This window comes from Planococcus citri, chromosome 2, assembly GCF_950023065.1.
Source record: "Planococcus citri chromosome 2, ihPlaCitr1.1, whole genome shotgun sequence".
In the NCBI taxonomy this organism is placed as follows: domain Eukaryota; kingdom Metazoa; phylum Arthropoda; class Insecta; order Hemiptera; family Pseudococcidae; genus Planococcus; species Planococcus citri.
The window spans coordinates 30,385,118-30,407,062 of record NC_088678.1 but is presented as its reverse complement, the minus strand read 5'-3'; the positions used below and the strand labels follow the sequence as shown (position 1 = coordinate 30,407,062).

At 34.0% G+C, this 21,945-nt stretch overlaps 1 protein-coding gene across 4 annotated transcripts in view; it reads left to right on the top strand.

Annotated features, from left to right (window-relative positions):
• Positions 1 to 21,568, top strand: part of toy (twin of eyeless) — an 87,763-nt gene extending 66,195 nt beyond the window's left edge. For 2 of the 4 annotated variants that reach the window (XM_065349606.1, XM_065349609.1), the window contains 3 exons: positions 16,139 to 16,356; positions 20,028 to 20,287; positions 20,377 to 21,568. In XM_065349606.1, the coding sequence (XP_065205678.1) occupies positions 16,139 to 16,356; positions 20,028 to 20,287; positions 20,377 to 20,462 (564 nt within the window). In that variant the 3' untranslated portion in view covers positions 20,463 to 21,568. The remainder of the gene's footprint in view (positions 1 to 16,138; positions 16,357 to 20,027; positions 20,288 to 20,376) is intronic. The other 2 variants (XM_065349607.1, XM_065349608.1) reach the window with 2 other exon arrangements.
• Positions 21,569 to 21,945: the final 377 nt, after the last annotated feature.

Genomic DNA, 21,945 nt, shown 5'->3' with positions numbered 1-21,945 from the left:
CCAGTAAACAGGATCTTTAAATCATTGATGGGTAGTTCAGGGAAATCCCAAAGTTCATCAGAACTTAAAACTTGAAAGGGCTGCTGTTTTCTGTCCCAGTTGTTTGTATCAACTTCTTCAGCCAGCGAATTTTCATTTAACATACTACCTTGAATTCGAGTCAAGATGGAATCCATATCGTTTCTGTCAGAATCAAATCGTACTCCAAATGCATTTATCAAATAACAGGCTATTTTACAATAAGTTGCAGCACTTGGCAACCTTTTGTTGTGGAACTGGTTGTGTAATAATTTGAATTTTTGAGCAATGATGCCATGTACTGCTTCAACAACCCAACGAACTTTTGTTACCAGCCTAGACTGGTTAGATTCAGAAGTTGACAACTGTGACTTTTGTCCTTTCAAAGCAGGCATCAGTACAATATACCCTTGAGCTTCTAAAAATGGCACTACATATCTAAAGCCTCTGTCCAAAATAAAGATATCGCCTTGTGACAAAAGAGATGAAATTCCTTTGGGAATTTTCAGTACTTTCTCCAATATCTGGGCATCATTTCTTTTTGCTTTAAATGGACCACAAACATCTAAAATATACCCATTCGTCATACATATAGTAAAAGGTTTACACAAAGGTACCTTTTTTTGTCCAGAATATGAGTCACGCTGATATTGATTGTTGGAGCTTTTACAGTGTCTTAAATAAGAACCATCGCAAATAAGAGCAACACGATTTCCAATATTATGTAACCTATTCGCCATATCCGAAGTATTATTGATCAAAGTTTGTCTTTTATTTGCTGTCAATCCAAAATTCTTGGGAAGAATATGGTCTTTAAAACATTTCAAAACGTCATTCACAGAGCTATTAACAACAGATTCTTTTAAACCTAGAGAAGCTGCGATCAATGAATCTGAATTACCAGATCGTAATTTAAATAAAAATGTAACAATAGCCTGTGTAACACTTCGATTAGGACTATCTCTCATCGAATTGGACGCCAAATTCTCAAGTGAGATAATATTCTCCCATGTGTAGCCAGTGAGAGCTTTTACTCGTTCTTCTGAAATCTCAAATTTTCCTATACGATCATGAAGTTCACCATTAACATCATTAGATAAAGCTGCCAAAAAACATTCAACTTCGGCAATTTCTATTGAACTTTCATTAGAACAAACTTTCAGCTGGTCCAAGTAGTTTTCAAAAAACCGATTTTTTATCAGATGTGATTTACAGCACCTATTTCGTTTAGGAATAAAAATTAGTTTTTTAACAAATACCTGTAATCGTGCATTAAATGGCACATCTCGTAGACCATCTTTTCCCTTGCATATGAAGCAATAAGCGTGACTCGCAGTAACTCGTTGAAATGCTAATTGTATAGCTTCAGTTTCAAGGAGGGGTTGACTTATATCTTCAAACGTTGAATCAAGTATTGAAGCTTGAGATGTCATATGGCTACTTTCACTAAAATTACAGGTTGAAACTTCAGAGTTTGGATCTTCTGCTACTGAAGATGAAGCAACAGGTTGTGAAAAAATCACATTTGTTTGAGTTGCAGTTGACAAAATTTTTGCATGAGAAAAAGTTATGCTGGGCTGAGATACAGAAATTGGGATATTGTCTTCTTTAGGAGATTCTTGCTCAGGTGATGGTATGTTTTGTTGCAATGTTGCAGGTTGGCCTTTCCTGCTTTTTATAGTTCTCAATGCTTTAAAACATTTTGAGCACACTGCATCATTCTGTTGAACAAAAAATTCGTATTTCTGGAGAAAAGTTTCCGCATCTTCGCGTGATTTCATAACTCGCGGAGAACCTGCTATTCGACGCAAAAAACCGCCACATTTGACACACTTCGTTTCAATTCGCCTATTTTTAACTGGGGGTTCTTGAACATTTCCAGAAGTGCTCATTTTGCTATAGGTAGGTATATATTGACAAATGTGCAATAACGGAACCTATGTAACATATAACCAAAACAAATCTTTTAATAGTGGATGTTATAAATACCATTTTTACAGCAGTACACTATAAAATGAACTGCGCCTACGTAACCCTATTTCTGTGCAGTGTTTTTCAAAATAAATTGACAAGTCAATAAAATGACTCAAAAATGAGTCACTGTTTAGATCTAACCAGGAGTGGGCGTGATTTGAACTGTGTATTTTTATTGATATTCGTGATTCGAATTAATTTTGATATGATTTTGCCCACTCCTGGCTCAAACCCAAATTGCTGGAAACCAAAATCAAAAAACAGTCATTTTTCAACATTTCACATAGTATTTTCTACAGTTGGGGAGAATAGTTTCTCTCTCCCATACCCCTCCCTCACCAAACCACACCACGCCGGAGATAAAAATTCGATATGGCAATATTTTATTTATCAAGCTAAAAGAAAATTATGAAACATACCGTTCACTACTGTTTCAGTTTTATTTCAATAGAACAAATGAATAAAAATCTACTACAAGATACCCCAGCCACGTGCCTAGATACCTACTCGTATATCTAGTAGATAATTATGAACTAATGGCAAGAAGAATTGCGCAAAATTATGTATACCTAATTACCTATTTCAAGTGATTTCGAGTACTTACAGATCAGCTTTTCAATCCATGTGTATAACACTGTACAATCGAAGTATTGAATTCAAATGAGAAAATCAAAATGCTGTTTGTTACCACCAAAAAATGAAACATATTGAACATACTAGATACATAATAAATCACTTCAACAGCTCACTCAACAATACTATACAGTGATATCCTCTAGCTCAAGACGTTGTAAATGTTCATCCCCACTGCCATACCAATCTCCATGTTGCCAAACATATCGAATGGAATGTATGTCCTTTGTAACGTTTCGAATGGAATGTATATTGTCCTTTGTAATTGTGTTTAGTGATTGCTATTGTGTACATCCTACATAGGATAGTATAATGTTTCCAGCATAGGTACCTATTGTGAAAACAACTTCTTAGAAGTTCAGTGTGTTCTTTAGAACAAAGTTTGTCAAGACGCAATGAACAATTTTCTAAAAACGAAGAACCAGTCAACATACAGCCACGAGACAGTCGAATATTTATTAATATGTTGTGATAGTTGTCAACATAGGTAGATAGGGAGAGGAGGAGAGGAGGGGTTGCATAATGGTACTCTCCAGAAAGACCATGGATCAACCTTAATTAAGGAAGCTGCAGGGCTTGGGCAACGCTAAAATAAACCATATTTTGCAAAATAAACTCAATTTTGGGGCACTATACCCCCCAAATGGGGCCCTTGGAAGGGTCCAACTGTAAATCCAACTTCATATTCGTGTTCAGAGGGTTCGATTCATATGAAAACGACACCCATATTGCCAACATTTTTTAGACCCAAAATTGGGTGGGGAGGTGCCCATGGGCCCAAAATGCGCTTTTTGAGGAATCTTTGCATCTTCTACAGTTTTTAATGTTCTCGTGCAAAGCTTCAGAACTTCACTACAAGTACTTTTTAAAATTGGCGGTGCTATGACAAAAAAAACACATTTTGAAGAGTTTTTCGAGTTTTTGAAGATGACCCACCTGGAGAAAAAATTTGAAAAAATTTCCAAAAATAGTACTTACCAAAACATATTTTTAGAAGAAAAAAAATTTTGGGCACAAGAATTAGGTTCGGAGATACGGCGGTTTCAAATTTTCTTTGGTCAATATCTCCCCCCCGGGGGGCCGAAAAATTTCGAAAAAATTCATGTGAATAGACCCATGCTTCCTGTACATATTTTGGGTAAAATCAAAACTTTTTATTAAAAACTCGTTGAAGTGCGATTTTTTATCCGAAAAAAGCGTTTTTTCATCACTGTGGACAAGGGGGGTGGGGTGGGGGACAAATTTTTGGGTCTACAATTTTTTTTAGAGGTACCCAACAATGTTCAATCAAAAAATCAAAAATCTGAGGACAGGGGCATTTCACCTATCTTATCCGGGAATACCCTTTAAAAAACTGTTCACCGCTAAAAAGTTACCCAATTTAATCAAAATCGAAATTTGGATGAAAATGAATGAAATTGATAGCAGAAAAATTGTTCGAATGAATACACATGAAATGAAAAAAAATATATACATCCAAAAATTGATTATTATGAGCCAAAAACATAAAATTGAGTTGAAGGATTTCGAATAAAATTCAAAATTTTAGGTTTATTTAACTTTCATTTCTCTATTTTGATTAGTTAAAAATTTATAAGGGTTGAATTTTGAAATATCAGTCTCAAAACAATTCAAAAAAAATTCTTTTTTCCGAAAATTACCCAAATTTCATAATAACATAATAAGGATAAAAAATTTACTTGCTATAGTTCTAATGAAATTTTAGCCCATTTTATGAGAAAAAAAATTTTCTGAATTTTTTTCAAGAGTGAATTTTCCAAATTCAAATCTTAATAGCTTTTTAACTAATCAGGTCAATCAGGAGAGAATGAAATTTTTTCTTCAAAAAATGTAACGAAATGTTTTTTTTGAAGTTTTCAAAAAAAAAAATGGTGGTAAAAATAATCAACTTTTGTTTTGAACACTATGTTTTTGAGATTTTTGAACTCACTGGAGGTTTTGAAAATGGTGTAAAACTGACAGTTTTTAAAGTTGTGGGAAGGAACGAGGGGGTTGAAATCAAGCAATTAGGTATAATTAATCTGCTCTATTTTGTTTGAAAAAATGAAAGTCATGAAAAAATTTAACAACCGCCGTTAAAACAAAATTTTTGATTTTTATTTTCAAAAATTCAATAATGAAATAGGTAAGCAATGATGCAAGATCAAATTTTTATCTCGCAAAATCGCAAACAAAAATTTTTCACGAAAGCATAAATCAGTCCCTTCAAACCACAGGGTAGGCAAACATACATACTTGTGCGTGCTCAAAATAGGTTTTCTAGTGAAAAGGGGAGGTAATTTGGTGGGGGAAAGGGGTACCCTGCAGTTTATAGAAATTGTATATTTTACTAATTTTGAAAAATTCATCAAAAATAAGAAAAAAATGTTTGAATCATTGCATTTAAGTGATTTACCTAACCCACAGTACTCGAGTGGGTGAACAAAAAAATGTTATTATGACCAATTGCCTGTCTTCAAAGTTGAAGGGGCAAACCTGATTCAAAAATTCCAAATTTCGAGTGCCCTTAATTTAAATTTTGAAATTGTGTTTGCGCCTTTAATTTTGAAGATAGACGGTTTTCGTCATAACACCATTTTTTGTTCGTCTACTCGAGAACTATGGGTTAAAGGTATCATTGAATGATCCATACACTTTTTTATTTTTATAGGGTGTCTACAAAAAAATCATGACTTGTTTCATGACTTTTTCACGACCTTTTCATTACCTACTTTTCATATTTTTTTCGCATGGAAATACCCTCCTCCTCCCCCCCCCCCCCCCCCCAGAAAAATTAAATATCTTGAAAAACTGCGAGGATTTTTTTTCAATTTGTAGGTGAGCAGCTGTATGTTAATTTTTTTATTATTCTAATTTTTTAAACAAATTTTTTATTTTTTCATTTTATGGGATTTTTAAAAAATTTTCAAAGGTGTTTCGAGCAAAATTCATGACTTTTTCATGGCTTTTCATGACTTTCATGACCACCTATCAATAATTCATGACTTTCATGACCGTTATAGACACCCTGTCTTGAGAAATTGTTTAAAAATAGGCAAATTTTAGTCCAAAAAATGTTGTAATTTCTTCGATTTGCAGACAGTGAAAAAATATTTGTTGGTATCATTTTAATGATGTCCCTATAATCCATCGTACTTGAGAAGACGAAAAAAAATGTTACTATCACCGATTACCTATCTTCAAAATTTTCAAAATTGTGAGTTCCTCAAATTTGAATTTTTAAATTGTGTAGGTCTCTTCAATTTTGAATATAGGTAATTGGGGATGATAATTTTTTTTTCGTCTACTCGAGAACTATCTGATAGCAGAGTCATTTGAATGATACAATAATATTTTCTTATTATTTGCAAATTTTTAAAAGTTAGTAAATTTTAGCTAAAAAAAAAATGGTATAATTTCTACTATTCGCAGACAATATGAAGGAGAGGTGCAAAGTGCAACTACGATATGTACAGTTTGAAAATTATTTAAATTTGTGGTAGGTACTCAAAATTCGAAACTTTTGGAGATGTCTTGGAAATAAAATATCAGCGTCGAAGGTGAAAAATGTGTATTCGTGTTGAAGAATCTCCCTCCCCCCTTATCAAGAAAGTTGAAAACGTTACCGAGTCGAAGTGCTGAAAAGAAAATATTTGCAGCTGTTATTACCTTTGATTTTACACATCGTAAAACTTCAATTTTACTAATAAAAAATAAGGTCAGCATTTTTTTTACACTGAAAAATATTTATTTCTACAGAATGCTTTGTAATCGAAATAAATTTCCCCTTGCTCCCCTCCCTCCATATTATTTCCACGTGTACCCAATTTTTACACCTTTTCTTAAAAATAATATAATTATCATCTTCACGAAATGTTTTCATAATGGAACTCAAATTTTTTCAAAGACACTAAACTTATTATTTTTTTGTCTTTTAACTCAAAAATATTACGAGAAAGTAGGTATTTATCATGGATTGGGGGGGGGGGTTAAACATTTAAAAATAGGTACACTTTCCTTAATAGTCAACTCATAGCACCTGTGATGATATCAACTTCGTCAACGAATTGATAATTATTACAAACTTGCGGCGGTCGCGGTCAATAAAACAAATTCGAATATTTTTACGCTTATTGAATTACCTCTATACCTATACAAAGCACACTCATCAGAGAGAATGCTCTCGCTCTCGATATCTATAATCTATGCATAATATATGGCGGCTATTCTACAATAGAATGAGATGAAAAAACAGCACCCCTCAGTCCTCACCACACACCGTGACAATATACATATATCTGGATAGGATACCTTATTCATCGACGACAAATACCTACCTATATAGTTAGTCTGTAGATAACCGAATTCATTAATATTTAAATCGTATGCGGAAACTTTTATGTAATATTTTATCGAATGTTGGACTATACGATGTATAAAACAAGAGGACGTTTAAAGTGTGCTGGTGGATGTAGCGGAAAATAGAAATAGACAAGTGGCTCGGATAATAAATAGATAAAAGAGACCGTTGACAGATGGTCAGATGGTGTCCATGATGGATTCGTCTAGTTTTATAATTAAACAAGGGTGTACTAATACCTACCTTTATAGTATGCTCTGTGCAGTTGATATTTACGTTTTTAATGAAGTTAATATTTATCTAATACGCGTACCATTTTCACCTCTTTTCTCTCCTCCCTTCTTGTTTCGTTTTAAATAAACAAAATTTAGGCACAGATTTGCTCGTTTTTGCCGCTCCGTTACAAATATACAAAATACCGGTTTGCGTTTTCGAATCAAAGTCGGCTATTTATTGTACAATTTTCTTCTTATACTACCAGTATATAGCCCGATAGGTATACACATAGGCCTGGCCAATGCGGTGAATGGGAATAAAACCGTGTATACCGAGAGCTAACCTAACCTAACCTAACTTAACCAATGGTTACACGCCTTTAATTACCTTAATGTAAATAATTCGCGATGAAGCAGATCGCCGATGTCGATGTCGTTGATGCGGTAATACGCTATGGCGAACATGTTTATCTATTAGCTTTAGAAGTTACTTATCTAAATTACTTATCGGAAGGTGGAGGATTGGGGTATTGGGGTAAAAAAAAAAGAGAAGGTTTGTATCGTAGTACACAAAAGATCAAATACTGATAAATGTGAACGAAAATCATCGGAATGGTTGTGTTGGTAGTACATCGGTTCGGTCGGTCGGTACCCACCCGTAGAAAAGAGCAACCCTCCCCCACATAGAAAATCATTCTATTCACGTTACAAATGAATCGAGACCATCAAAAACGCGCCGAGACCTTTGTGCTATAAGATTGTGAGTTGAATTTAGCTTATTTGATACAATGATACAGTTCTTTATTTGTCGGATTCTTTGAAACCCAGCCACCGTATCAATTATTCATAGGAATTAATTCCTTTAATGGGTTCAGCAGTTGTGGAGTTACACTATTTCACGGTCGGATTAACCTTTCAAAGTTGACTTTTTAAAAGACGAGCTACTTCACTTCGCTTTGCGCAAATTAGCGGAAGATACGATTTTTATACCGGTTACCTCTATATACCTACCTACGATATAAAGTGTATCTGGATATCGTTTGTATGATTAATGTAGCTGCGGCTCTAGGTGTATTATGTACATAATACTCGAGTGTATATACCTAACTTTAATTAATACGTACCAGAATGTATATTTACTTATGATAAGTATTACGTGTAGCGTAATTAAACGTTTTATATGCATTCTGTATGAGGCCTAAGAAATTATCTGTGATAATGTGCGAATTATGCCACACATTTTTTACGTACTTTGGACTATATTGCCATGTCAGATCTGCAGATAATTAGGTGCTTCTGCCTAATACACTCTCGAATTATCAGAATTTATTGCTGGATATTATTTTCGTGAAATTTAGCATCGAATTTCTATCTTATTAAATTATTTTTCATAAGAAGTAAGTATATTGCCAAAAAATTCAAGTTTATTTACTTACTTACCTGATAACATTTTGAAAACGAAAAAATGGACGCCTCCGAGAGAGCTTTTTTTAGAATTCTTACTGCTCATTAAAATTGAAAAAGATGCCAAAGTTCTCAAAAAATGTGAAAATATATTTGTGTATAATATCTCAACAACATAACAGTCAACACCCCTCAACCCCTCATCAAGGAAAGCATAAAAGGTTAAAAATATAAGGGATATAAATTTTGAAAAAATACTTGCACAAGAATTGAAGAATTTATGAGAGATTTTGAATCGAGGAAAATCTGAAGAAAAAAAATGAGGTCTTTGTGTACAAACTGAAATTAAAAAGCCAAATAATTAAGCATTTTTTCAAAGTAGGTACCTACCTACCTACGTAAGAGTTTTATCAGAAATACCTACCAAAAAGTAAAAAGTATAAAAATGAAGAAAGTTGAGAAAAATTCTATTTTAAATATGGGCTTGACTTTCTAGCTTCTCACCAAGGGAAAAGTGTAAACAGTTTTTCAAAATTGAAAATTTTCTCCATGCTTTTCTCTGGAGGCAAACTTTCAGGAAAAAACTTTTTTTTCAAATTTTTCGTCAATTTTTTTTCAAGGGTTTGACTTTATTATTTATTTATTTATTTATTTAAACAATTTAGGTCTCTCCAACAGCCAGAAGCCAATTACAGGAGAGACCGATTATAACTATAGGACAATAAAAACTAAATATCACTTTATAAATTGAAAAGAAAAAGAAACAAAAAAATACAAAAGATAATGAGGTAAAGTGAGAAATTATCAGAAACAAAAGAAAAATACGATACTAACAACAAAAGATAAGTAAGACCATTAATAAGTGGTGGTTCATAAAGAGAAGAAAAAAATAAAGAGAGAGAGAGAGAAAAAAAAAAAAGAAAAATGAAACCAACCAAAAAAAATAAAACAAAATAAAGAACAAGAAATAAAGTATAATAATAATAACAATAATAATAACAATGCAATAACAAGGTGACCCACAAGTAACACCCAATGCGCCCATGCCCCTATTATGAAAATTATATTTCAAAATGCACATATGTTTAGATAAAAAAAAGTTGATATCCATCGATATGATATTTACCTACTTATTATTTTTTAAAAATTGGTATAAGTACCTATTTATTTCCAAAACTCATTGAAACTTCTTGACAGTTGACTCCTATTCATAATTCAAGTTCTTATTAGGAAACTTTTTGAATTATGACACTCTCTGATTCGAACTACGAAACCAAGCTAGATGGACAGAACATTTCCTAAAGTCTTCGTAACCAAAATTTTGGGCCCCAAGGTTCATTTTTGAATTTTTGGAGAATTTTTTTTTTTAAATCGAAAAATATTTTTTATGACAATATTTTCAATTTTTTTGTGATCTTTTAATTAATGAATCAGACACCACTGTAAATTATTTCTCAATTTCAACCCCCCTCGCCCCCTCCAGCTTCGAAAACTACCATAAGTATTTATTATTTAAATAATTTTGGAGCCTCAAGTGAGTTTTAAATTCCCTCCATAAATTACGAATTTCTATGGAAGGAGCAAAAATGAATTTCAAACTTCAACACATGTAACTTTGGGTTGGTGTTTATTGAGTTCAGTCTCCACTCCACCGCTTTAGGTGATTACTGTGAAATTCCACGAGTGTCAGTTTAAAAGTGAATTCTTGAACAATTTGTTACCCCCCCCCCCCCAAACAAAAAATTCCTAGTTTTAAGGAAACTGCAGGATCGAAAGAGCTGGTAAAAATTCACCATCAATCAAAATTTCAAGTTACTAAAACGTTTTTCGAATTTTAAGGAATTTTTAAAAATTAGGTGGTTAAATTTGGGCGCGAAATTCAAAAAAAAAATGAAGTGTTCTTAGGTACCTATTTGAGGTAGAAGACTGGAGTTTGGTATGTTCCTTATTTCTCCCATCTCCCTCATCAATTGGATATGAGGAGCCTCCGGTGAATTTCTGTAAAATGCAGGTCCCACAAAATTTCACCCAATTATAATCAAATAGCAAAAACTAAATTTTGGTTTTCGTACGAGTAGGTCTAGGTAGGTAAAGTTGGTTGGATCGCGAAAACTCGAAAAGAAAATGAAGGAGGATTTTGACCAAATTCCGCGAAGACCTGCATTATGAGTTGAAAATCGCTCAGAAAAAATTTCTGCTCCGAAGGTGCCTCTGAAGAGGAATATTGGTCTTCAAAGAGGGGCCATTTTTGAAAAAAAAAAACTTGTATTTTTTCGTTGTAGCTTTTTTCCAATCTGTTTTGCGAAAATGATTCAATTCTAAAAGATGGTATTTGAGATTCTCCATTATCCAAGGATACTTTCACTTTCAGGGTTCTACTGAGCTGTTGAAAATTTGCAAATCGCGTATTTTTGGGTAAATTCCTGTTTTGTAAATCCCCCCCCCCATTTTTGCATTAATTTTGCCAAAACATCGGAAGATATCATTTCGCAAAACTTGAGAAATATTTTGCTATTTTCTCGATTTTTTGAAATTAGCAACATTGACTAAAAATATGACACCACTGCGTTCCAAAATATTTCCCCATTTTCAGAAATGATACCTTTCTGTGTTAATATACTAATAAGTGAGAAATATTTGAGAAGAAAAAATTTTCAAAACCAACACGAATTTTCCAAAAAATGCACGATTTGCAAATTTTCAACTGCTCAGTAGAACCCTGAAAGTGGTCTTAGATTTTTATGGAAATGGCCTAGGTCGACGCAGAATCTCAAATACGTACTTACGTACTGGACTTGGCCCAGTTTTTCCAAAACATGTTTGATAGGGGAAAGGGACAGAGCGAAAAAACCACAATTTTTTCAAAAGTGTCCCCTCTTTTAGTTCTCTCGAAATAAAATTTTCAAAAAAAGTTCGCCCTTGCTTCACTCGTGTCAATTTATTTCTTTTTTTTAAATACATAGAAAACTTCACATTTGGGCCCCCAAAACTCCAAAACAGAACATGGAATATGATAATTTTATTATCATTCGGCAAAATTCGTATTTTTCTCTGTATCGATCGCAGTAGGCAAATTTTCAGTCAAAGCCGACCCCCTCCCCCTCTAAGAAAACCTATACATAGTTTCGTCCCTATACTAGACCCCGGGCCTGCATTAGTAGCGTTCGACGGCCTTGTTTGAGGGAAGGGCGAATATGATACATATAAAATTTCAGCAAATGAACTTAATTAGGTAAAATTTTTGACCCAAATTTGATTTTTGAAAATTCCCAAAAATTCTAAAAATATACTTTAGCAGCTGAAAATGGTGGGAATCGATCTAGCTTTATTTTTCATAGGTACCTACGTATGGAGGTAATCAACTCATCTTCCACATCCTCGCTTTCCATTCAAGCCCAAGCTGATGGGGTTTAAATTTATGAAGGCTTTTCTCTGTCATTTTTTAATTTTTTCCCACCCAGATCTGAAAGAAAAACATACAGATTAGGCACATGTTCTTGAATTTATAAGGTGAAGATAAGGTAAACAGATTGGATAAATTGGTATAGACATCTTCATAAAATATTTTAATAATTTTTTCCCGGAGGCAATCAATTATTGCTTTTCTCCCAGTGATAAAATATTCAAAACGTAAACAAATACACATCAAACAACAACATCAACAATCATCTTAACAGCCATTCGACTGAATTTTAAATACCGACAGGTACTTACTCGAAAAATGAATCAAAACAGCTTCACTTTATTCATGTAGGTAGGCACTATAGGTATTATGAATATGAAGTATGAACATTGAACAACAATGGAAAAAGGTATAGAGATAATCTTTGCTTGTATTATATAAAATATAAATACAGCAATACATAACATATATCTAAGCAATTCTTTTTCAACTTAGCAATAGGTAGTTAAAGGTACACTACCTCGCCCACGTTTTATAAAAGGTATAGAAAATTCATCGATGTATTTCAGGAATTATGATGTACCTAATACCTATAGACACACGATGGAATGAATGAAAATGATATTCTGCTCTCTAAATCTCTCTTCTTGCCCTTCCATATACATTCACATAGGTACTTAACATTTTTATTTGATAAAATAGGTGCTTAATACTTACTCAGCCACCTACAAATCTAGGTACATTTGTGTAGGTGGGTTGGATATCCAAAGTTTTTCATTTCTCGAATTCAAAAGCCACAAATGCTCAAAATTCTCGTTTTTTTGGTTAAAAATTGCCGGAAAATGTTGTTTTTTACCATAAAAGAGTCTACAAAAATCATGGAAAAGTATCACGAACTCACGATTTTGCTAAAATTGTTTTTTTTGCCAAAATTTGTAATAATTTCTCGATTTTTACCAAAATAAATGTATTTTTTTCGCTCAAAATTCCCAAAAATGTTCAATTTTTTTCCAATTTCCTAAAATGTTACTTTTTGTCAGAAAATGAGAAAAATCTGCATTTTTCAAGGCAAAAATTGTCAAAAAATTTTGCCCTAGCTCGACTTGAACCTCTGTGTTTTTTTCCAAATTGAGTTTGGAAAAAAATAATACTTTTCAGCTGAAAAAACATTGCTGTTTTTACTTCTCGTAACAATCTTTTGCCCTCGCCTCGATCAGATCGTCTGTTTGATTTTCATTTTCAAAATTGAAATTTTTAAAAACTGACGTTCAAATTCTAAAATTTTGGAGCCAAAAAAATGAACCAATTTTTAAAAAACACATTGTTTTTCACGTCTTGAAGTCTTGAAGTACAAATTTCTGAACACCTTTGCCCTCGCTTCGCTCAGGTCAATTTCTATCTCTTTTCCGAACTAAAAAATTCCATATTTGGAACTTCCATTAATTCAACCATAAATTCAAAAGAGAAAATAACAATTGTTTGATTAGCCTCAATACGTATTTTTTTTCTCATACCGATCGGCAAATTTTCAGTTTCCCTCCTCCCAAAAAATCTTTAATTTTGATCCTCTCACAAGGGAACCTCTTGAGGTGTCACACTCCGATTTGAACGGGACCGCGACTTTTGGAAAGAACATAGTCTAAAACCCCCAAAACCAAATTTTCAGCTGCCCAAGTTCATTTTTCGATTTTTGGCGAATTTTTGAAAATTCAAAATTGACTGTTTTTGGCGATTGATGCTTTTTTTTGAAGTACGTACTTGATCAGTAAAAATGGTTAAAAATAAGTCCCAAAGGCCAAAACTAATATTAATTATCCAAATTTTAACATTTCCAGCCATTCTGGAGCCTCCAGCGCGATTTTTCAATTTCTCCAGAGTTTTGAATTTGCTCCAGAAGGCGTGAATATGAAGCTGGGCAGCTAAAAATCGAGTTGTGTGCCACACTCAACTTATTTAACGAGTTTATCCACATTTGAGCTAATTTTGGGAGGGACACCTCAAGAGTGATTTTTTGACCAGCACCAGCTTATTTCATAGGTAATAAAAATGTACAAAAATCTCGATTTTTAGCTGCCCAACTTCATATTTACGCCTTCTGGAGCAAATTCAAAATTCTGGAGAAATTGAAAAATCGCGCTGGAGGCTCCAGAATGGCTGGAAATGGTAAAATTTGGATAATTAATATTAGTTTTGGTCTTTGGGACTTATTTTTGACCATTTTTACTGATCAAGTACGTACTTTTTAAAAAAAAAGCATAAATCGCCAATAACGGTCAATTTTGAATTTTCAAAAATTCGCCAAAAATCGAGAAATGAACTTGGGCAGCTGAAAATTTGGTTTTGGGGGTTTTAGACTATGCGCTTTCTAAAAGTCGCGGTCCCGTTCAAATCGGAGTGTGACAGCTCAAGAGGTTCCCTTGTCAGTTTAACTTATTTTTTGTGATATTGAATAAAAAAGCAAAAACGAAAATCAATGGCATCACTAAGCAGTCAAGTATTCAAACCTGAGAAAAAACAGGAGGACGATTTCAAAGAGGAGAGGATAAAATTTTGAGGGCCCTATTCGGTGCATCCATCAAGGGTCTTCAACCGACCCAGTTCACGCCTGATTGAATGAAATCTCTCTCTTATTTCTTTTTTAAAAAACAATAAAATTTATAAATATCATAAAAACTAACAAACTAATTCGCATATTACAATATTTGCTACTTGCCAAAACACTCCGCACACAGCGAAGCCGTTCTCGGGTACCCTTTTAATATTGATTATAGGGCCATTATAAGGACATTTATCGCTTTCTGTTTGTCCATTTGTCAAAAGCCGATCTAAACACATAAAACCAAATGCCGTTTACAAATACGCTGGGACATATGTTAAGAATTTCTTAGCACATTCGAGTAGGCTCATAGAATTCTGATGAATTTTAGGGGTGAAACGACAACGACAACGACGACTACGACGAATAACGGAGTCATCAAGTGGGTCCACCACAGACCCTTGTCAGTGACAAAAGAACCGGGTGCTGTTTTCGAGATGCCATAACATGTTGTGCTTGTGTATAGGGTTAACGTATCTATACTATAAACTCGAGCAATTTCGCTGACCCTTGTAGTTATTTGTATTCTTTGGACCCTTTTTATTATTAGGAGTGATTTACTCTAATCATCTCCCACTGTGTTGTGTTGCTAGCTACCAGAAAAGTTTGTAGATACCTTTTTCCTTCTTCTTCTTCATCATCATCGATTCGCAGATCGAATTACTGCCTGCCTACCTTCGCATCTCCGGCAAAGATGAATTATAATCGAAAGTTTTTATTCACTATGTGATGAGGTGCTTTGCGGTGGTCGTCTTTCTCTTTAGTATTTAAATTTGTCATTTACATTTTAAGTGGTTTTATATCTATCCTGTATACGCAATCGATTGATTTCGATTTGTAGTGTCGATGGAAAAAAATCTGCAACTTTTTACAAAAAAGGATTACAGAGTCGAGATGTACTAGGTACCATGGTTATTTCGATGCTCGAGTTTTCATTTTGATATTTTTCTTAATGACCTTTCGGCGCGGGTTTGTTTGTTTAATATCGTTTGTTCACCATATTCGAACGAGGTCGTCGCTAAAGCATTCTTATTATGAATTGCTGGGCATGAAAAAGGGAAGTTGGTTGTTTATTAAGAAGGGTGTGCAAAGGAACGTGGAGAATGGTGTGCAAAACATGGTGGAAGAATTTTGGGGTGGAAAATAGTTTGACGCATGTTTTTAAGCCTCGTTTGAAACTGCATCTCATCTTATAACCCTCCGGTCCACACGACGCTTTTCTACTATAAATGTATCGATTTTAACTTCGTGTTGACTGTGTACATAACAAACAAACGTAGGCTTCCAGTTCTCTGCTCTACTCTACCGTACAGTACGCTTTTCCCCCCTTTCATTACATAAAGAGTAAAGGAAAATTATCATTGTTATGATTTTATAGCGTGTTAGTTTTACCAAGCTCGACGTACAATATTATGCTGGAGTATAAAATATTTCACGAAAATCAGAGACGTAGATATACGCAGAATGTTTTTAATGCAAAAATTTTCCATGCTAATGAATCTTTTCTTTTCTGATTTTTTTCCCTCTGTATAAAGGTTTGGTTTAGTAATAGAAGAGCGAAATGGAGACGAGAAGAAAAGCTCAGACACCAAAGAACGAACAGAAGCGGTGGTGGAAACGTTGTCGACAATGTTCCTCCTGTATCTTCGGTCAGTCCACCGGCACCGAATTCAAGACTTTCTTTAAATCATACGTTTAATCCGATGTACGGTTCGATTCCACAACCGATGGTTTCAATGGCTGATACTTACAAGTAAGCATGATTCAAAATAACCTGGGTCATTCCACGTCAATTGGGCCAAGAAGTGGTAGGGGGTACGGCGATTTTTTTGAAATTTTTCCTGTGGAAAGACCTTCCAAAGGGATGACCAATGGCGCAAATCGCAGCCCTCTAGCCCATTTTTAAAGGCAGCCAGGTGGTGTCAAAGTTTTCAGTGAACCTAAAATATCATCCATTTCAGCAGTGGATTACTCGATAACCGCAGTACCTACCAAAATGGAACATTTTCCCATAGTTAGAGATTTTGAAAGGCTGTTTGGTGATATCATAAAAATCAGTGTTGCCACTTTTTTTCGTACAAAAAATTAGCTAAAAAAGTTTCGAAACGTAGTTTTCACATCGTTGCGACTCTCAAAAATTCTGAAAAAAATATATTATGGACAACTTTTCATGCTGAACAACGTATTAAAAAATTGAGATGGTAAGATGTTGCAAAGTTGATTTTAAAAAATTTAAAGTTTGCGAAAAAATGCGATTTTTTGATTTAAAATATGAAAAAAAGTTTTGATAGGTGAAGTTGACCCATTTGACACCCATTTTTACGTATCTGTTGAAAAAGTTGAAAAAACCCCTTTCACTTGATAAAATAAACTCACAAAAAAATCAAAATTCAAAAAAATTCAAAAAATGAACGAATTTTTATTGTTTTGTCGTGAGTGTAATTTTTATCAACTTTTTCATGTAATACGTCAGAAAGAGGTCAAAATAAGACAACTGAATAAATTTAAACTTTTTTTTGATGTTTTGAAATTGAAAATTGAATTTTTTCGAATTTTGATTTTTTTGTGTGAGTTTATCTTATTGAGTGAAAGGGGTTTTTCAACTTTTTCAACAGATACGTAAAAATGGGGGTCAAATGGGTCAACTTCACCTATCAAAACTTTTTTTCATGTTTTAAATCAAAAAATCGCATTTTTTCACAAACTTTCAACTTCAGTCTTTTTTGATCTTAAAAAGGCATTTGATAAAGCCTGGCGTTATAAAATTCTCCAAACATTACATTCCATTGGAATTAGAGGACATTTGGCCTACTTTATTTAGAATTTCTTAACAAACCGTACTTTTAGAGTGAGAGTTAAACAATACTTACTCAGAATTTTTTGAAATTGAAAATGGAGTCCCCCAAGATTCAGTTCTTAGCACAGTCTTATTCATACTTTTGATTGATGACATTTCCAATGTTGTTTCTAGACTCATTTCTCTGAGAATCTTTGCTGATGATATAAACATTTCCTTTCGTTCAAATAATATTCAACTAGCTCTTCAAGTAATCCAAGAAACCCTTGAAAAAATTGAATCATGGGCAGATTCTAATGGTCTAACCTTCTCTGAGTCAAAAACCCACTGTATACTTTTCACCAAAAAAACTAAGATTCCTCCAGATCTCATTTTCAACTTCAAAGGACATCTCTTTAGAATTCAAAACCACAACTAAATTTCTTGGCTTAACTTTTGATAGAAAACTAAATTGGACTCCTAATTTTCTAAAAGTAAAATCAGATGTCATGAAACGCCTAAATCTGTTGAAAATAATCAAAAACACCAAGTATAAACCATCTCGCAAACTCCTACTTCACTTGTATAAATCTCTAATTAAAATTGAGTATGGGGCACATGTTTTGAAAATATCTCAAATAAAACTTCTAATATCATAAAAACAATTCAAAATTCAGCCCTACGGATCTGTTTAGGAGCCCTCTATTCCTCTCCAATAGATAGCCTATATTGTGAAGCAGCAGAATTTCCCCCAGATTTTAGAAGAACTCTCATAACAAACAAATTCATCTCAAATGCATCCACCAACCCTTCCCATCCACTCCAAAACTCAATTAACCCACCCAACCCCCAACATTTCGATCATATAGAAGGACCCATTTCTAATTTCATCACAATGTTGAATGATCTTCAAATCAATCCTAAAACTCTCATCCAAAAACCAATATTATACCCCCCTTGGCTCCTCAGGCCTCCTCAAGTCAATACACAACTTATTAACTACCCAAAAATTAGCCACTCTCCACTAGTAATAAAACAAAACTATCTTGAACTCTTATCAGAATACAACAAATTCAATCTCTGCTTTACAGATGGATCAAAAATACCACCACTTCATTCAGGGTATGCCTACTCTATTAATGATAAAGTTTCAAATTTTAAAATCCATAACTGCTCTTCAATCTACACTGCCGAACTTACAGCTATTTTCCACTGCCTCTGTCTTATGAATCAGAATATAAGTCTTTCTGAATACAGAGTGATTCCCTCAGCTCACCAACTGCTATTCAAAATGTATTTTCTGACCACCTCCTAATTCAAAATATCCATAAAATTCTATTTGATTTACAAAATTCAAACTTCTCCATCCAGTTTATGTATGTACCCAGCCATGTTGGAATCACAGGAAATGAAATTGTAGACAAAAATGCAAAATCCGCCACTACTCTTTCTCCTCTCACATTTATCACAGCTGACGACCTTAAATCTATCTTCACCCAAAACACACTTAAGAAATGGCAAAACTTTTGGTACCTCCAAACATCAAACAAGCTCTTTCACCACAAAAAACTACTCAGCCTTGGAAAAACCTATCTCAACTAAATAGACTCGAAGAAATCATTATAACCAGATTGAGAATTGGCCACACAAAAATAACACACAATCACCTCTATGAAAAGGCCCCAAAACCCACATGCCAGTTCTGCACGTCAGAACTTATATCTGTCCAACACTTACTACATATTTCGCTGTCCCTCCTTACATCAGCATAGACTATCCCTACAAATAGATGAAAGATCCCTATTCATACCAGACGACCCTTCCAAAATTAAAAAATTCTTAGACCTAATTAAAAAACTTAACCTTAACAACTCGATTTAAATCTCACACGACGGGTGTAATAATTAAGTAAATTACAAACACCCAAAAAAAAAAAAAAACTTTGCAACATGTTACCATCCCAATTTTTTAATATGTTGTTCAGCATGAAAAGTTGTCCATAATATATTTTTTTCAGAATTTTTAAGAGTCGCAACGATGTGAAAACTACGTTTCGAAACTTTTTGAACTAATTTTTTGTACGAAAAAAAGTGGCAACACTGATTTTTATGATATCACCAAAAAGGCCTTTCAAAACCCCTAACTATGGAAAAATGTTCCATTTTGGTAGGTATCGCGGTTATCGAGTAATCCGCTGCTGAAATGGATGATATTTTAGGTTCACTGAAAACTTTGACACCCCCTGGCTGCCTTTGAAAATGGGCTACAGGGCTGCGATTTGCGCCATTGGTCATCCCTTTGGAACGTCTTTCCACAGGAAAAATTTCAAAAAAATCGCCGAACCCCCCTACGACTTCTTGGTCCAATTGACGTGGAATAACCCACGATTCAAAATCACCTACCATTTCGAGCGTGAAACTCATCCCCATTTATTGTACATAATCGAAGCGTTCTGTCATGACACGTGTGTGTGTACGAAAGCTTGGTCGATGAATTTACAAAAAAGAAAAAAAAAAGCTAAACTTTTCCATCATCGTGTTGTGTTGTATTTGGTTTGGAAAAGTATACAGAACAGAACGAAAATCCCTTACGTCACGTAGTAGCATCGGATGGTTTTTAAATAGGTATAATTTTTCTCTTTTTTCCAGCAGTATGTCGGGAGCAGTGAGTTCGCTGAGTACTATGACAAGTAGCTGTCTTCAACAGGCCAGAGAACACCATCATCACCATCACACTAGTTACCCTTACATGTTCCCAGACCCGTTACACACGCTCAGTCCCAGTTACGCGCACGCTGCCCGAGTAAATCCTGCAATGGCACATTCGCAGCCGCCTACCACCGCCCATCATCCCGCTGCTTATACTCCATCTCCTGGATCCACCGGAGCTCCTACAGCCACTGGTACAGGTATACCTACTAAGGTGTATTTATCGATACTTTTCTCATCAATGAACACTTGTATCTAATTTCTGCTTCTTTTTTTTTTGTCAATATAGGAGTGATCTCAGCTGGCGTTTCGGTTCCTGTACAAATTCCAAATCAAAGTCACGATAACCATAATTACTGGCCTAGACTTCAGTGATCTCAACTTTTTGGGTTTCCGACCACCTCATTGCTGACTTCTCTGACGCCTTCGTCGTTCAACATGAGGTCTCCGAATTTACCCGGAACCCAAAAATCTAATTAGAATAAGAGTTTTATTTATTTTTTTCTACTCTATGTGTACATTTTTAGCTACGCGTTTTCCCACCACGACGACGACGAGGACGAATCAAATCGCGTGTAAATAATTTATTTTTTCCCAGTTTTTTCGCGACGACGTAGTGTGTATGTATTCGACGAAACGTGTCTGAATATTGCATGTCAATTTTATATACTCGAAAACGACGAAAAAATATATGAAAAATCATAAAGTAAAATCAATATCATTTTTTCCCCCTTCCTTTCTCGTTTGACGCTTTATATTCGCTTCGTTTTATTTTTCGTTTTTATTATTATGTACTTTTATTAATGTACGATTTTAAAACATTTTTTCTTTGTTTTTTCCCCTCTCTCTCTCTTTCTCTCTCTTTTATTTATTCTTTCTGTATAATCATTATAGTGCGTAAGAAAATTTTACGCGTGTAAATAAATTTTGTAAAACGTTAACTTATATAAATTTGAAATATTATACGCGAACCCTTTGAAAGACTTTCAATTTTATTTTTTTCTTGCGTATAAAAATTATATAAGTCATAATAAATTTTTTGTATACCAAATTCTCATGTATCTTATAGTGTATACCCTCCCCCCCTCCGACCCCTCTTCTAATTTCTTCCCAATTTCATGCTCACCTTTCTTGAAAAACTATATACTACATACAAGGCGTTAATCGTAGATACCATTATACGAAACTCATCGCCAATATATTTGGTAATTTCATATACAGAATATTGCATCCTTTTTTATTTCGTGTTTCCTGAAAAAAAGCAAAAAAAAATTGGAAATTAATTTTATTTTTTATGTAAGACCCATGTGCAATTACACGGTGCAAAAGTAATCCATTACTGTAATTTCGTACCTTGGCAATATTTTGTTATGTATTTGTGATTCGTATCTACGAGTACCTACGTAAGTCGACTCGATATTATTCTGTAGAATGTGTAATACCTTTTAATTTGTAATTGTGGAATTAAATTTATAAACGTATTGTGTCGTATTGTTTTAATTTCCATTATGAGTAGTACTCGAAGAGTAGATAGTGAAACTCGTTCCCAGGCTGTGTATGAGTAATTTGCAATTCAGCAGTTTTATGAATGGGATGCGATGAATTCGCTGACTTGGCGAAATGGAGATGGAGCAGTGATATTAGTCATAATTCGAGGTGATTTTGTTATCAGTGTTAATTGGAAGTAGAAAATGTGCGCAGAAAGCGATAACATGAAATGAGACACCATTGAATTGAATAATTATACTGATTCGTCGTATGAGAGATAAATAATTAATAACATTGTGCATTTCCTTCGTATGAGTCATCTCTCAATCTCATCATTCACAGGGAACCTCACAAATGTGCAGAAAACCGA